This window comes from Notothenia rossii (genome assembly GCF_949606895.1).
Source record: "Notothenia rossii genome assembly, chromosome: 3".
In the NCBI taxonomy this organism is placed as follows: domain Eukaryota; kingdom Metazoa; phylum Chordata; class Actinopteri; order Perciformes; family Nototheniidae; genus Notothenia; species Notothenia rossii.
Window position 1 is genome coordinate 76786092 of NC_136901.1, and position 17256 is coordinate 76803347.

Below are 17256 nucleotides of genomic sequence, written 5' to 3' on the forward strand. Positions count from 1 at the left end.
AACAGCCTCTGCAATCACTTGATTTATTGGTATAATGCTTGACCACCAAACTATTTAGGGATCCCTCTTAACTCTAACTTTAGTGTCAAACTTTATGTTTCCTCTTGATATTACAGTAATTATTGAACTTGTCCTGCCTATTAGTGTTTGATATTTTTCTGACTTTACAGAAGTTATGGTGAACCAAAAGCCAAACAGATGGATGCTGATAAACAATGATTTAGAGTGGGCAGGGTGGAAAGAGGAACAATGCAAGGAATTTCCCCCAGTTTCCTTGAGTCCCCCCACAGTGCCACGGTATGAGTAAACCTGAGTCATCACTGGGAACACAAACAATGCTGCGCCCTAGAGGGGCAAAATGAAAGGTTACTTGTCGGACATTAAAAGCTGTTAAACAAATCCGTATTTATTTATAATTGCATATGCAGATTACAAATCCACAAACAGAAACCACAGTTAAAGTATTAATGACCAGTCTTTAACCCTCTGGGAAGTGCAAAAGCAGAGAAGAGATCTGAAACAGAGATAAAAATGGAGGTAGTTTGCTTTTTAAATTATACACACACATTGAACAAAATAAAACATGTAAATGTCTCTCTTCCTTTAACAGATATTAAGCTTACAGTAAGAAACACATTTTTGATAATAAATTATAATGTTGAGTTTGATTATTCCAAATCGAATGATTACTCAATGTATTTGGGATTCTTTGTCCACTGTATGACTTTCATAACTGTCAACAATAAATTAGCATCATAGTAACATGCTCTATTGTACCTATGGTTTGGCGCTATGGCAATATAAACAGAAATGTGTGAATCATATCATAACTGGGTATTTCCAGAACATAAAAGAAATGTGACCCCTTTAGTATCTTTAGTATCACTAACATTAGCAGATAAATGAGTAGAACTGTCTTATAGACAACAGGGCTTCTGCATCAGTGTGATACCTCCTACTGAATATTTGTAATATATCGCTTAATTAATTGGATTATAGATAAACAATTTTTCTTGAGTATTTACTAGGGATGTAACGATACCAAAAACTCACTGTACGATAATATCGAGATAAAAAATCCACGGTACGATATTGAAAAATAAATTGAATTTGTTTTTCCTTTGTTAAATAATAAATCTGATTTGTACAGCATTTTAGTAGCATAGTAGGATTTTAAAGTGTCAACAATATAATAATAGGACCCTGCAATAGAATAAATCAAGTTTCACTTTAGTTTTTCAAGTAACTCTACTCTAACTCACTAACTCAGCATCATCAAGGTTATCTTTTAGGAATATGAGCATGTCCACATTTCCAGGTAGAAGCTGGGATGTTTGGGCATTTACAATATCCCCTGCTGTGGAAAAAACTATCTTGGTACTGATGTTGCTGGGACAGAGATATGATTTGGCCATGGGTTACAGCAGTGGGTAAAAGTGTGCATTGTCTCTCCACCTCTTCAAAAACAATAGTTTTTGCCAAGAAGGTGAGGCTTATTGACAGGGCGAGATATAAATATACTGTTGGTACTTGTCAATTTCTCTAGGTATGTGCATGTAGCCCTGCAAATACGATGTCCTTTTGTGTTATCTGTTGTTTTATGTTCATGTTGTAACCTACTTGCAACCATGTTGGACAGGTCTCCCTTGAAAAAGAGATCGATGATCTCAATGGGACCATCTGGTTAAATAAAAGTTTAAAAAAAAAAAAAAAAAAAAGTTTTGTCAGTCTCACGACGGTATTGAGAATTGTATTTACCGCGATATATCGTTCCATCCCTAGTATTTACTATATCACAATATATACTACAATATAAAGTACATTGTTATCCAATGTCCAAATCACGGTTGTTCACATGGTTTCCACTACAGTTTACAGGCATTTGTGCTGTAATATTATTTAACATAGTAATAATTAATAATGAGCGTATCTTCCACATTGAATGATTACTTATAGCATTAAGCTATAGTTGTATAATTTGCAGAGTAGGCTACGAGAAGGTAAAACATTTAAAAGTATTTATCAATTTGATTGAAATGAAGGCAGTACTTACTCCTTGAATGATGAAAGAGTCATATATTTGTCTGATTTTCAGATCGTATAAAAAAAGATTATTAAAAAATCTAATTATTCTACTGGGAAGCTGACAACACATTAGTGTACTTGTAGTTTATGGAGTGCATTAGACCCACTATAACTTATTTTGGCTGTGACAAAAATAGAAAAAAAAGCACACAAACACAATGCAGCACAGTCAGTAAAAGTAACCTCTTTAAAAATATAAAATGTCTTGTTAAGTGTTTAAGCCTTTGTATCTTTCATTGTCAGATCAGCCCGTTACCGATGTGTGTGATCATGTGTCTGCGCAGGTTGCTGGGGTTGTTGAAGCTGGCTGTGCACTGGTTGCACGTGTATGGCTTCTCTCCAGAGTGAGTCCTCAGGTGGATCTTCAGGCTGCCATTCTGCGTGAAGCGCTTCCCACATTGATTACAAGCGTACGGCTTCTCCCCAGTGTGAATGCGCATGTGGATGCTCAGCGTGGTCTTGGAGAAGAATGATTTGCCGCAAAAGGTACAAAGAACTGGCTGCTCTCCAGTGTGACTTGCTCTATGCAAAATCAGGTCTTCACGGCGGAGGAAGCGCTCACCACAGAACGTACAGTCCAGAGATTTGTTGATGCCGTGAGGGTAGATGTTTGGTTGCTGGGTGAACTGGCTAACATGACTGGGCTGGCCCACAAGAACATCAGCTCCTATTATTTGTGTTTCTAAAGCAGGATTCAATGCTGTTGAAGCCAGTTGAAGGTTTCTGTTTTCCTGCATCCCTCTCATCGGGACTCTGACGCTGGCACCTGTGGTGAAATTCAGGAGACTGTCATGGTGGACGTTGTGGTGGGGAGACAGTGAGCTAAAAGCCTGGAGTTCAGAGGCAGTGAAGAGGGTGTCGCTCTCCTTCTGCAGAGGCCCTTCCCCTCGTCCGTGAACACTCACGATTCTCAGATCCTCATTATCATCCATCAGGCAGGAGTCCAATTTCGGAGTCACTGTAGAAACACCACCCTGCGTACTGTGGTTTCCAAAGTCATCCTGACCTAAAAGGTCAAGTCACAAAAATACATCATGAATCGGTTTGTGTATAAAAATCATTGCATCAAGAACCTAAAGTAGCTTCAACAAAGCAAAGTGTGATGTTAAGTACCCACTATAGGTTAAAAACAATGAGTAAAGTCTACCCAAAATTCCCTTCCTCTAGAACAGAATCAGCCACGTATGAGTCATGGCTGAATCATGCCACTCATCATGTCACAATGCACACCGTGTTATAATAAATCACCTTGAAAGCTTACTCATTAACCCATCAACAAATATCCAACCTGACACATGCTTTGAATATTTTAAAGCATGCATTAAGTAAAATAATTAAAAGTTCAAGTGATGATTATCTAACTTGACAGTGTTTGAACATAAATAAAAAAGGTAAATTGTAAGATTTTAAGTCAATATCAAAACTCTTTCAAAAAAACTTCTGAGGCAGAATACTGAAGGCTATTTTCTTTCAGCAGTGCCAGACACATGTTGATTTAAGACTCAACATAAACAAACGTTATAGTCATTATACAAACACAACAAAATTGCATTTACATCTGCTTGGGAAGCTGCATTATATTGATAGATACATATAATGATTCATATTAGTTTAAAACAATAAGGATGAATGGAGGTCAAATATGACGGTCCAAACATCAAGTGGTTCCAGTTGAGGTGCGGAATACTATGTATTTATGCTAAAAGGTTTCCTTCATAAATATTTATTTCAACAAATCTCCTGAAAAGTCCATCCAATATTGAATTTGTAAAACTAGCAATACCATCTAAGTATTTTTTCTGTAGCTACTGCCTTACTCTCACATCTGATAACAACTCACCTCCAACTCGCACACATCCTCCCACGTCTTCTTCATCTTTGATCAGGATGACATCTGGTGTCTCAACTGCACACTAACCAAAAATAATACATATGCATGAACAAAATAAAAATCAAACAAAACTATTATATTATGGAATTCTTTGAAGTGTACTAACCTGGACTTGAGGGGCAGGGAAGGAAGGCTCGTTCTCTGATTGAAGAGCGATAGTAGAAGTTTCCACAACAGCTTCCATCTTTTGTGGCATTGGTGGCTTAGTAACCACTAAAAGGGGAATAAAAGACCAATAACAAAAATCTTAATACAAGCCTTCTTAACATGCATATCACGTATGAGATATTGAATGATGTATTGTTGTGTGTTTTGAAAAAGTATATTTAAACTGTGTATCTATGTTTCAATGTTGTTATTACAAAAAGACATGCCAAAGTTATTTGTAAACTAGGTGCTTGTAAATTGTGCTTTAGCCATGTTGTGTGCCATCTTTATTATTGTATGTTTTGCTTGTGCACCATAATGAAGCCGGATTACGAAACAAAAGGGGCCCTGGCCACAGATGAGCAAAAAGGCCTCACTACATCTACTACATTGGCGCTACAAAACACTTTATAGTTGTTTAGTCTCTTATTGTAGTTGTTTTTTTTCACGTTGTTGTTAAACATTTCTCTGTGGTTTTGTGTCTTTTTGTGGTAATTTCGAGTTGCTTTGAAATTGCTTTGTGTCTCATTGTGGTTGTTTTGATCCTTTTCATAGTTGTTAGTCTCTTTGTGTCTCTGTGCAGCTGCTTTTCATCTCTTTGTAGTTATTTTAGTCTCTTTGTAGTCTGTTTGCGTCTCTCTGTAGTTGTTTTATGTTTCTTTGTGGTCATTTTGGGCCTGTTCCTATTCGGTACATTTAACTTTCAATTACATTTTGTAGTTGAAGGCCAGTGGGGCTCCGGACCTATTGGTCCCCATAGTCTGTTCTCGGTATTCAGTAATCCATCCATGCTTATAAGCCAAATTTAAAATGTAAAAGAAAGCGATATCTTCAATTTGCCATAAAAATATTAATATACACAATTTAAACTTTATAATACAGTTAAACATGTCTTGCACAGTGAATGAGATGAGGCTTATATTTAATAACCTGAGAGACCCACTTTAGGACACAAGGGCAATCCTTGTTGATGTGGACTGTCACGTGAGGTGGTAATGAGCAGTTGTTGACATTTTATAATTGTGGGCTGGGAGAAATATCAAAGCACTTTTTAATAAAAAAAATCAAATAATACTTTGGCTTGAATCTGAATTTAACAAAAGCTAATTTTACATTGAAACCTGCAGGAGGAGACAACTTGTTACTCGAGTAGAAAGTATTTAGAGTTACCGTGGGATTTAGCCCGGGGTTTGGGGGTGCATCCTCGGATCGGGGAGAAGCGGCTGACCGGCCGGTTGGTCCTGGTCTGCAGCCGGAGGGAGAAGAGCTCACTCCGGGTCACCTTCATCCTCATCCTCAGCGCTTCGTTCTCCCTCAGGCTCTGGCTGAGATGCAGCCGGAGAGACGACGAGTTCTCCGAGAACAGCTGACTGATTTCCGACACCGCAGCTTTCACCAGCACATCCATTATGGACAAAAGCTGCGACTCTAAATGCATGCTGCCCGGCGGCATGCTTGCAGACATGTCTCACTTTGCTGCCGCCGTGAATTATGTTGGAAAGAAGCGCAACTCAGTGGCTGTGTTAGCTCACAAAAGCGACAACACAATGGCTCTTCCGGTAGCATGGCGCTGATTACCGTAATCCATGGGAAGCAGGGGCAGTTTTGGTTCACGTTTTCCTGGCTGTTTGTTATGATCCGTGTATATGTTTTACTGATACAAAATAAATTTTCAACAATTCACCTTATAATTAAAAGCACAATCAATTATTTTTTGATGTATTGCCTAATCGAGAAATATATGAGCGCAGGTGTAAAGTAACTAAGTACATTTTCTCAAGTAGCCTACTGTAGTAGGTCTACATCAATTTTGAGGTGGGCTACTCCTACTTGACTTGAGTGCAACTTCATACTTCTACTCCACTACAATTCAGGGGTAAATCGTGTACTTTTACTCCACTATATTTATTTAATGCTTCAGTTTGCCCACTTTACAGATTTGGATTGATGTGAAATATAATCAAATAAGACTTTAGTTACACCTGGAGTAAATTCACAAGCTGGCAGTATACAAAGTCATTGGGACTAGCTGTACCTTTATCAGCTTTGATAACACTTTAATGCATCAATAATTGTAATCAAAACATATAATATATTATTCTGAAATGGACCAAGTAGGCCTACAATATCTGAGTACTTCTCCCACCTCTGTATACGTGTTAATGTTAGGACAACCGTGTTCTGTATAGACCTCGGATCCAAACCTTAAACAACATGCAATCACAGCTTTATTACTGATAAACACATTTTAAAAAGAGCAAATTAAACTGGCTCATACTCTACAAAGGTCACAATTTATAATTAAGTGTTATTTACTCTTTTTAAGAGTGTTATTTACTCTTTTTAAGTAAGCCAGCCTTATACATTTATCAATTTCTCACCGACTTTCATTAATTAGGCTATTTAAGACTTCTCAATAGAGCCTTTAAAAATAGTCAGTTTTTTTGTAGCACAAAATGCTTTCTGGCAGAAAACACAACCTGTCCTTCATTATATTTTTGTCAAAATGAATACCCCTTTTTCTTGACATGGCAATTAGAATATTTCAATTTTCACAAGTCCATCATTTAATAAATATGTCTAGACACACACAGCAAATAGAGGAACTGAACATTTCTGATTTATGTGCTCAAAACACGTGGAACAAAAACAAAGCATAAGCATAGTGCACTTTCAAACATACATCTAATAACACAGTGCCCGTACAACATCAAACTAAGACATAATCATTGAAGTCAATAATCCTTTGGGCTCCAGTCTTTCTGTTCGCTGTCAGTGTTTTTTTTAGGAGTCTCCTTCGACTACCACTTCACCATCTCCATCGTTCTCACATTTGTTTGGTGCTTTATCTTCCTCCTGAGCACCCTCTGTCTCTGTAATTTCTTCCTGTTTCTCCTCTTGACTCTCCATCATACTGTTCTCAGCAGGTGACTCTCCCCCGTCCTTCTCTGGGGACACCTCTCCTTTCTCCTTCTCCCCTCCCTCATTGTCATTCTTGGTGTCTTTATCCTCCTTTTCCTTTTCCTCCTTGTCCTTCCTCTCTTTCTCTATTTTGGAGAAGTTGTGGCAGAGGGACTGGACATATGTGAAAACACACATGGGGTCCGGGTGTTTACCCATCAACATCATGTCCTCCACTTCCAACAGAGGGCAGCAGTCGGCCAGGGACCTGCCGGGGAAGGATGGGACAGGAGGACAGAGGGGAGGAAAGGAGAGCACTGAGGTGAGACAAAGCAGTGGTATGGTTCAAAAAGAGACTCCTGATATTCTAACAGATTTGTTGTTATTATTCTTAGTTTGTGTTAGCAAACTCCTTGGTGAGAAGCAGCAACCTTTGAGAAAGACTTTCCCATGGGATATTGCACTCAAAGCCATAAACCCAACTTATTGAAACTATTCTCTTTCAGGAATTTGACAAATTGGTGGAAGAAGGATCCAGTCCTCATTTGATCCCATGTGTAATAAGTAAGCACTCTGGTCAACATCTGACCATAAGGTTAGAGAATTAAAAGCTCCATACTCTGCAGTTTGAAAGGCGAGTGTAAAGTTCTTCTTCCTCTGCTTTGGATTCAGGGTGCTGAAGTCAAAAGCTTCAGGAAAGTATCGATGGATCAGAGCACAGAACGCCATCCCGTCACACCAGGAGGATGAGAAGTTCTCTATGTTGACACCCTAAAAGGTCAAAGGACAGGAAGATAAACACATCAAAGCTTAATGATATTATTTTGCAAGTTCTCTGTTCCCAAATCTAGCCGACAAACCTTGACATTTGGTGTTGAAGATTGTGTGTTGAACCCACCTCATAGTTGCGAGTCTTGCTGCGACACCACTGAAGCATCTTCTGTTTGATTGTGTTTCCTGTAGCCAAACCTGAAGATGACCTCTGAACTTTGAAGTTGGGGGGTGTTGGTGTCCTAAAGAAGTCACAATATTGCACATGAAACCTTTATTAGACCATATTTACTGTCACTTATTTGATGCACTGGGTATCGTACAATGACTTACTCTGGAGCACCTTGCTGGAATTTGGCAATTATGTCATTTTTAGCGGCTGCTCTAATTGAGCGTGCGGTCTGTCTTGGTCGAGAGACAGAAGAAGAGGGAGGAGCACTTTTTCTTTTTGGCTTCCCTTGCTTTTCTACCTCCTTCATTTTTCCGCTGTCTGTTGTTTCTACATCTGCCTCGACTTGTTTTTTCTTCTCTGCCCCTTTTGCTGCTTTTTCTTTCACATCCTTCTTTGCTTGTTTTGCCTTTTGCTCTGTCGTCTTTTTCTCTTTGGTTTCTTCTGTCATCTCCTCTCCATCTCTCTCTTTCTCGCATGGTTTGTCCTCTTTCACTTTCTCACCTTTCTCATCTTCCGTCCTCTCTTCCTCCCCATCTTTTTTTTCACTTGTTGTTTCAGGATCCTTCACGTCAGCATCAGCGGAGACTTTGTCCTCAGCATCTTCAGCATCCCCTTCGACATTCTTTAGTGGAGGAATCTGGGGATTGTCTGGATCTCTGGGTTCCTCTTCTCCTCCCTGCTCTGGTACTGATTCCTCCGCCCCCTTCTCCCCCACCTCCATTACCCCCTGACCTTCCACTGTCTCCCCTGCTGGAGGCTCTCTCCCTGTGTCTTTACTCTCCTCCAGCTGTGGCTCATCTGTCTGCAGGACAAGCAGCATAACATAGAGTTTAGTCATCCATCTGAAAGCAGTTACAAGCTACAATGCATGTGTGTGTATCTACACACATTTATTTAACATTTCACACTTGCTATACTTACCAAAAAACATTGTTAACATTGTTCTGATTTGACCAAGAGGAGGTCTGAACAATTAGGGTGTTGTATGCAATACATAGAAAAAGGCTTATATCTTTATATAACTTTATATAACATATGTCATCAATTTCCATCTTAAAACTAATGTCACTTTATCTTGTAATTGTGCTTCTTTCCTATTTAATATATCCTCTTATCATCATTAGGTCTTTTAAATGAGTTTAAAAGCAAAGAGTGTTAACCTACTTAGAAACTCAGAACTTACTAGCACCATGGGGAAAGCAGAGCTCTATCTCAAAACAATTTAAAATAACGTTTGCTCAAATAAAGGACATGCATGGGTCGAAGCTTAATACAATATTGTTATCCTGGTCCAGTCACTGCAAGATGGATTTAAGCATGACTTCAGATTGTAAGGTACCATTATGTCGCATGCGCTAAAATTACTTTTCAAACTTTACTTGAGGGATGACATCGTCCCTGAGCCAAAGAGCATAATGTAATGTGAGACCTGAAGCTTTACTCTGGGACTTGTTGAGTATCTCACTTATTTTAATACGTCTGAGAGGTTGGACTGTCAGATGGAAAGTTTGTCTTTTGTACTTTTTAAATCACACCTATAATACAGGTCAACTTCTTCAATATGATAAATGAAAAAAAAAACTTATTAATAAATGTAAATGTCAAGTTGCTTCCTATTGAATTAGTGCTTTAACTCGTTTTATGAAGGAAATGTGTCATCAGTGTATTGTAGGTCATACAATCATTTCTTAAACGCCACTGCATGGACTCTTCAAGGTTTTCAGATCTCTCAATGAAATGTAGCACACAGAATTTTCTGTTTAGAGATTAATTTAATCTTATTTCAAATACTGTATATCTTGTATATTGGCACTCGAGGAACGGTCACCCCGGGTCAGGCCTCATCGGAGGTTTGTGTGAGCATGCGCATTACTTTACATAACTTGTGTGTATCTGTGTGTTACATGTGAGCCAGGAGCTACAACAGGTGTACAGGAAATTCAGCCAGAACCACTTCAACTGTCCTGCTGTCTTAACGTACCACCTGCCACAGTCACAAATACACTCATGCCTATTCCTGGTACGGATTGTCATATCGTGGATTTCACAAAACATGAAAACCTTTACGCTGCAAATTAATATGACATGAAAAAAACACCAAACCTGGTTGTTGTTGTTGTTGGTGTCGGTCTGGCTGGTTGGATCTGTAGACCCAGATGTCTCCTGGCTGGACGATTCTCCATCCATGATGTCCAGAAATGTCAGTTTAATGAATGGATCAAAGGTAAAATCAGACTTTCTTTTCAACTAATGCCCCAGGACTCTTTATAGAAACGTTTTTAATTCAGTCAAAGTTGAATCCTCTTCACTGCTCAATGTCTCTCCCTCTCTGCTTCTCAATGCTTCACTTTGCTTCCCTGTCTCCCTTTCTCTCCGTCTCTGTCAGCACTGCCCCTGTGTTTGTGATGTGTGGCTTGGTTTGTGGATATCCGCCTTCACCCCCTTTCATACCCCCACCCACTGCTTTGTGAGGATGCCTTAGCTTCTTTATCTGACCTTTTGAACAACACGTGGTCCAAAAATAGAGCCACAGTGAGATAGGCACTGTCCAATGGGCCAGACAGCTGCGTCTGCTGTGGAAACCGTGGTTGTACACATTTTAAACACATGCGGGTGCATGCAGTCCATTAAACATGCTCACAGAAATATAAGTTTTCCCTTAATTGTTGCTATTAAAAATAAAATGTTGATTTTGATACATACATGTTTTCACCTGATTGCCAAGAGAGATGAGATAATGAGAGGATTGAGACTACAAATTAAACTTCAACCCCGATTGGTTAACTTAGCTTAGCCTAAAGACTGGAACAAGGGAAACAGCTAGCACGGCTCTGGCAAAGTAACACAATCTGCAAACCTGAACCTCTTATATTTGTGATACAAATTAATATTTATTTCCAAGAACATAACTAGCGATTTTTGTTCCACTTACCCCAACATGCTAAGCTAAGCTAAGCTGTCTATCTTTTGGATGCAGTTTCCAAGTATCAATATTCTCATCTAAGCAAACAATAAATAAGTACACTTCTCCCTCAGTCTGCCATGCTTACAGCACAACACTTTTACTTTAATTCTTACAGTAAATCAGCAACGAGGGAGTTCATAAAAGAACAGAAACTACACATGCTCTTTGGTACAATTACGTATGCCTCAAGCTAAGATTATACATTAAACAAGTCATTCATCACTTATATCACTTTATAAATCACAATATCTTCCATCACTTTGTAGGCCTACTCATTTTTTGGTTTTTGTTTTCATTAAATATATTACAATGAATAGTTTGATAGTTATAAATAACTTCACATGTCTCAACCTTCTCAACTTTTTCTAATTGAAGCCCTCTGTCACACATTGTAGTTCTTGACAAAATGTGATATGAAATAGATACATGATTAAACTATCTAGTCCACCTTTTCAAGTTGGCATCCAATCTGAACTGTGTATCTTCTCATTCAACACAAAACAGATGGTTTTAAAAATAACTGTCTATCTTTATTCCCACTCTGTCTGTCATTATCTCCTCATACCCCCTCGTCCTTCTTCTCCTCCTCCCTCGTGTTTAAGTCTTGGGGGCTATAAATATGTCACAGCCTTCTTGCGTATCTGTCCCCCTCCCTCTTGCTCAATCAACAAAACACAACTACGCATCTGTTGCTCTTTGAGTGTTTGTGAAACCAGACGACTTGATATTGTTAAATAGTATCATAGAAAGATATGCTGAGCACAGGAAATTGCAATGGATGGGAAACCAAAACGGTTGTTTGTGTGTGTGTGTGTGTGTGTGTGTGTGTGTGTGTGTGTGTGTGTGTGTGTGTGTGTGTGTGTGTGTGTGTGTGTGTGTGTGTCATTCACTGTCCCTCGGGTTGTAGCATGTTTCGTTTGCCAGTTTGTGGCTTGTATGTCTTAATTGTGAACGCAACGCTGGCATAATATGATGTGGCCTGCTGACATGGCATCTAAAAAACACACAGGACTAAAATAATACATGTTTAATTCAGGCCAGATGCGGTGACTGCAGGCCAAATCCATTAATGCGGCATATATTTGTGAAGTTGTTCAAAGTTGCCCCGTTATGAGGCGCAGTGAGAACCACGCACCTCTCAGACTAGCGAATGGGCACATTTCAATTTCAGGAGAATATTGAAGATGTGATTGGTTGTTCCACTCTCCGTTTCTCACGAGAGCAGCGCGCTGCTGTTTACATTAGTGTGTACTGGACCGACTGAAACTGACGGCAAGGTTAATTATTGTGGAAGGATAGACCCCCATCCTGTAACAAAAAGGCAGCGAAATGTGCTAAAATCACTGATTTATTCAGAACCCCGTATGGTATAGAGAAAGTAAGTGAGTGAACATTAAAGGCAAGGCAATTTTATTTATATAGCACTTTTCAGCAAGTAGTGATTCAAAGTGCTTTACAGATTAAAAGCAAAAGACACGTTAGAACACAACATAGCACAGAGAAAGCTCTGGTTAAAGTCACAAATGACATTCTAATAGCCTCTGACAAGGGACTTGTCTCTATTCTTGTCTTTCTCGATCTTAGTGCTGCATTTGATACTATCGACCATGATATCCTATTGCAAAGACTAGAGCACTTAGTTGGCATACAGGGAACTGCTTTAGGCTGGTTTAGGTCCTATCTATCTGAACGCTCTCAGTTTGTACGTGTCAACGATGAATCTTCCATGCAAACCAAAGTTAGCCATGGAGTGCCACAGGGCTCAGTGCTTGGACCTATTTTGTTCACCCTATATATGCTTCCGTTAGGCAATATTATAAGGAATCATTCTGTAAACTTTCATTGTTATGCGGATGATACTCAACTATATTTATCAATCAAGCCTGATGAAATTAATCAATCCAAATAAAATTCAAGACTGCCTCAAGGACTTAAAAACGTGGATGACCTTACATTTTTTGATGTTAAACACGACCAAAACTGAAGTTATTGTACTTGGCCCGAAGAATCTCCGAAACAAATTAACTAAAGATATATTAACTATGGATGGCATTAATTTGGCCTCCAGTGAGACTGTAAGGAATCTTGGTGTTATATTTGATCAGGATTTATCCTTTAACGCCCACATAAAATCAATTTCAAGGACCGCCTACTTCCATCTACGTAACATTGCAAAAATCCGGCATATCTTGCCTCAAAACGATGCAGAGAAACTAGTCCATGCATTTGTTACTTCAAGGCTGGATTATTGTAACTCCTTATTATCAGGGTGTACCAAGAAGTCAGTCAAATCGCTTCAGCTGATTCAAAATGCTGCAGCTCGTGTACTAACCAGAGTTAGGAAAAGGGACCACATTACTCCTGTTCTGGCTGCCTTACACTGGCTCCCTATAGAACACAGGATAGAATTTAAAATTCTTCTTCTCGCCTACAAAGCCCTTAATGGGCAGGCGCCATCTTACCTTAAAGAACTCATTATACCCTATTGTCCTACTAGGGCATTGCGTTCCAAGAATGCAGGGTTGTTGGTTGTTCCTAGAGTCTCTAAAAGTACAATGGGAGCCAGAGCCTTTTCTTATCAAGCTCCACTTTTGTGGAATCAGCTTCCAGTTTGTGTTCGGACGGCAGACACCCTATCCGTTTTTAAGAGTGCGCTTAAGACCTTCCTTTTTGATAAAGCTTATAGTTAGGGCTGATTAGATTCAGCCCCTAGTTTTGCTGATATAGGCTTAGTTTGTCGGGGGACATCTTACTTCTTCCTTCTCTCTGTCTATACCTGTGTACTCTCATGTTCCGATTAACCCAGCTTCCCCAAATGTCTTTCTTTTTGGTGTCTATATACGCCGGGATCCGGAGTCATGGATGATCCTGCGGTCCTGTGTCATGGATTGCGAGTCCTGGATCTTGAGTCGTGGCTGTGGTCCTGGATCATAAGTCCTGGATGGATATACTCATGGATTCATCTTCCTATTATACACACATGCATTTCCAAACATTTGGACTACCTATGTTGCAAATGTATTATCTTTTCAATTTACACACGGCATCTATTGCACGTCTGTCCGTCCTGGGAGAGGGATCCCTCCTCTGTTGCTCTCCCTGAGGTTTCTCCCATTTTTCCCTTTAAACTGGGGGTTTTCTCTGGAAGTTTTTCCTTGTACGATGTGAGGGTCTAAGGACAGAGGGTGTCGTATTGTCATACTGATATTCTGTACAAACTGTGAAGTCCACTGAGACAAATGTAACATTTGTGATATTGGGCTATATAAATAAACATTGATTGATTGACACGTAAGAACAAATACATTATTAAAAAGGCATTTAAAAACAGGCATTATATGCAAAGGTAATGAAATAAAATAAATAAATAAACACAGCAGGTACAGAATACAGCGGCAAATAGGTGCGTTTTTAGTCGGGATTTAAAAATAGGAAGTGTTTCGGCGGACATGCATGATATAGGCAGTTTGTTCCAAATTGTTGGGGCATAATAACTAAAAGCTGCTTTTCCATTTGTAGTGGTTATTCTCGGAACAGAGAGCAGACCCGACCCAGAAGACCTGAGACTCCTGGATACTTCATAGTGATGGAGTAGGTCGTCTATATACCTCGGTCCTAAGCCATTTAGTGATTTAAAAACTAGCAGTAGTATTTTAAAATCAATTATTTGGCAGACTGGAAGCCAGTGTAATGATCTCAGAACCGGAGTGATGTGATCCACTTTTCTAGTGTCAGTGCCACTATATGAGACATTTTTCCTTCTATATTGTAGCCTGATGTGCACATCGACTGTCAACAAAACAGTTTCTCAGTCCAATCCTAAGTTAGTGGCAGGCTCTGTGTGACTGGAGACTATAAGGCTACACAAAACCCAAACATGTCCTTAATGTTACTCAAGGCAAATATATGTACAGTAATATCTCCGTTAGACTGCAGCTAACTGTATACAAACCTCTCGTACTGTGAGTGAATAACTTGAGATGGTTATGTTGTCTAAAGGGGAGACAATCATTATGGTATTAGGCCATGCGAATACAGGGTCAACTAAGTGATAAAATAAGTTTTGGATAATATATGTTCTTGAATAATGTTATTTCATACATAGTTGTTAATGTAATGATTACATGTTCTCCTTATTCAGTTCCACTATCAGACGATGCTGATGGTGATGACCCTGAGGGAGAGATGCAGAGCTCAGTGGACAGAACTGGCAGGTAGAAAGGAAACTGTTTCAGCTATGACTGACACTGAACAAAACCAAAGGAAATGTAATGACAACAGTATAAGCAAGCTATGTTCATGTTCTCTCAATAAGCGATTATAGTTATTGATCAGAGTTTAAGCCATCCCAATGCTGGTTCTTATTCAGTACCAGCAGATGCTGAGGAGGTTGACGAGACAAGTCAAGATTCAGGGTCCAGCACAAGGGAAATTGCAACTGAGTAGGGCAGCAACGTTGTAGATATTGATGATACATCCAGCAAAACGCCCCCAAAACAAACTGGTATGGCCTGGCTGGGTGTATAATTCCCGGCCTGACCTATGGTCCCAGTCCGGCCCTGCTGACACATCACACACCCATACACTACACACACATTACTGATTAAACTGATATCACAATTTAGTTACTCTCTTTAAATAAATATACTGTAATCGGAAAATAATCATGTGTGGTGTCCTTGTTTTGTCCGTCCTTGAGCCAGGGCTCCCTATTGTTGTATAGGTTATTCTTGTTTTTAGAATTAATTCAGTAATGGTGTGTGTGTGTAACACAAACAAAAATAAATCATTGGATATTGTTTCTCAAATGAAGGGGGGAAATAATGAAATAAAGTAATGTATTAAGACTCAGTGCGAGTTATTACTTTCTTCCTTTACTTGGCATTCTTCAAAAATACACAGACATTGCAGCACATCGTTTCACGTCTTTCTCAGCAGTAGAGTAATGTGCTGGCGAACCTTTGTTTCCTCCTGACAGCCCACTTAAAGGTATACTCAATTAAATTCAATTAGCATGACCTCAGTTACATATAGTATTACCAAAGTTCTGTATAGTTGCAACATCTATACAAAATATATATATATATATTATACAATATATATATTTATATATATATATATACTCCCCCTTGTGGCCAAAGGGGGACACAACTCTTGTCTTCAGATGTATGCTTGAGTGCAGCAAAATGTAGCTCAGTGACTATTTTGTCAACTAAACATCATAAAACAATACATATTTTAGTAAACGGGACATTACAATCTCCGCACATTAACTCTATATTTGCCTCTACCATGGTGCCAAAATGAAACGAAATAAAATAAAGAATATATAAGGGTTGCTTCTTCTCTGAACTTCTTGCATCCCTCCATATCAAATAAACCATAAACAAATACATAAAGTCGTGTTCACTGCAGCGATCTATTTTACACACAAAACTATGAAAACTTGGTGATATACAGTGGCGTTTTCTCCTGGAGACCAAGGGAAGACAGGCTTCTCCTGTTTTTTCAGCCTTTGTTATCATTCTGATAATTACAAATATATATTATTCTGTGGTTGTTTTTGCGTTCAGGGCATACAAGGGGTGTAACATTATTTTAATACCAAAACTATATTGAAATAGAGTCTCGCTTGAACAGCAACTGCGTCTGTAACATTACTGGGTTATTTGGTGATAACTACCAAAGTAAAGTAACTTCAGACGCAGACGTCACGTAGCTTCTCAGAAGAGAGGGGTGGCGACGAGAGTGTCACGTTACTTCTCTCGCGGCATAGTTCACATGGTTGGCGACGATCGACACGTTAGTGAGCTCAGTGAGTTGGTTGGTTGTCTCAAGTCACACCTCATACATTGGCACAAATCATAACTCTTACCTGTCAGCCTTGCATCTCGTGCACAAACTTATCTCGTTTCATGTGCTCGTTCGTTGGAGGAGTGGCTCTGTAAGGAAGTGGCAGCTTTTTTTCGGTTGTGTACTTTCAAATTCTAGCTTACTCGAGCTGGTTTTTCCATTCTTACCTACCCTACCTTTGGATACAAATGTAAATTCTGCCTGTCTCTGCTTGAGTGAACGGTTATTATGTTATTTCACGGAACTTAAAAACTGACCCTGACGTGATTTGAACACGCAACCTTCTGATCTGGAGTCAGACGCGCTACCGTTGCGCCACAGAGTCGAATGGAAATCTTACCTTGTAAAAGTATACTATTCCTGCTAATCACTATGTATATATCACAAACGGATTTATTGAGTGACACATAATATAAAAATGTGAACCTAACGTGATTAGATCACATACTTTTCTGATCCGAAGTGAGACGC

The 17256-nt window shown here is 39.2% G+C and overlaps 2 protein-coding genes across 2 annotated transcripts; both read right to left on the reverse strand.

The window, feature by feature from the left end:
- Positions 1 to 380: 380 nt before the first annotated feature.
- On the reverse strand, positions 381 to 5706 carry LOC307033840 (uncharacterized protein). The gene is made up of 4 exons (XM_079672475.1): positions 5294 to 5706; positions 4083 to 4189; positions 3926 to 3998; positions 381 to 3091 (listed from the first exon to the last, which is right to left on the reverse strand). The coding sequence occupies exons 1-4, from the start codon at positions 5586 to 5588 to the stop codon at positions 2325 to 2327; spliced, it is 1242 nt and encodes a 413-aa protein (XP_079528601.1). The 5' UTR covers positions 5589 to 5706; the 3' UTR covers positions 381 to 2324.
- A 960-nt stretch (positions 5707 to 6666) lies between these two features.
- On the reverse strand, positions 6667 to 10430 carry smtnl1 (smoothelin-like 1). The gene is made up of 5 exons (XM_079671090.1): positions 10071 to 10430; positions 8129 to 8769; positions 7923 to 8037; positions 7644 to 7795; positions 6667 to 7292 (listed from the first exon to the last, which is right to left on the reverse strand). The coding sequence occupies exons 1-5, from the start codon at positions 10152 to 10154 to the stop codon at positions 6908 to 6910; spliced, it is 1377 nt and encodes a 458-aa protein (XP_079527216.1). The 5' UTR covers positions 10155 to 10430; the 3' UTR covers positions 6667 to 6907.
- Between the last annotated feature and the right edge of the window lie 6826 nt (positions 10431 to 17256).

What these genes read in the sequence shown, in the direction of transcription:
- LOC307033840 (XM_079672475.1), bottom strand. Translation starts at nt 5,588, where the DNA reads ATGTCTGCAAGCATGCCGCCGGGCAGCATGCATTTAGAGTCGCAGCTT. An exon ending in TCCCTGCCCCTCAAGTCCAG is followed by an intron (nt 3,999 to 4,082) that starts GTTAGTACACTT and finishes ATTTTTGGTTAG; the next exon opens with TGTGCAGTTGAGACACCAGA. An exon ending in AGGATGTGTGCGAGTTGGAG is followed by an intron (nt 3,092 to 3,925) that starts GTGAGTTGTTAT and finishes TTGACCTTTTAG; the next exon opens with GTCAGGATGACTTTGGAAAC.
- smtnl1 (XM_079671090.1), bottom strand. Translation starts at nt 10,154, where the DNA reads ATGGATGGAGAATCGTCCAGCCAGGAGACATCTGGGTCTACAGATCCA. An exon ending in CCAACAACAACAACAACCAG is followed by an intron (nt 8,770 to 10,070) that starts GTTTGGTGTTTT and finishes CTTGTCCTGCAG; the next exon opens with ACAGATGAGCCACAGCTGGA. An exon ending in GCAAGACTCGCAACTATGAG is followed by an intron (nt 7,796 to 7,922) that starts GTGGGTTCAACA and finishes TTGACCTTTTAG; the next exon opens with GGTGTCAACATAGAGAACTT.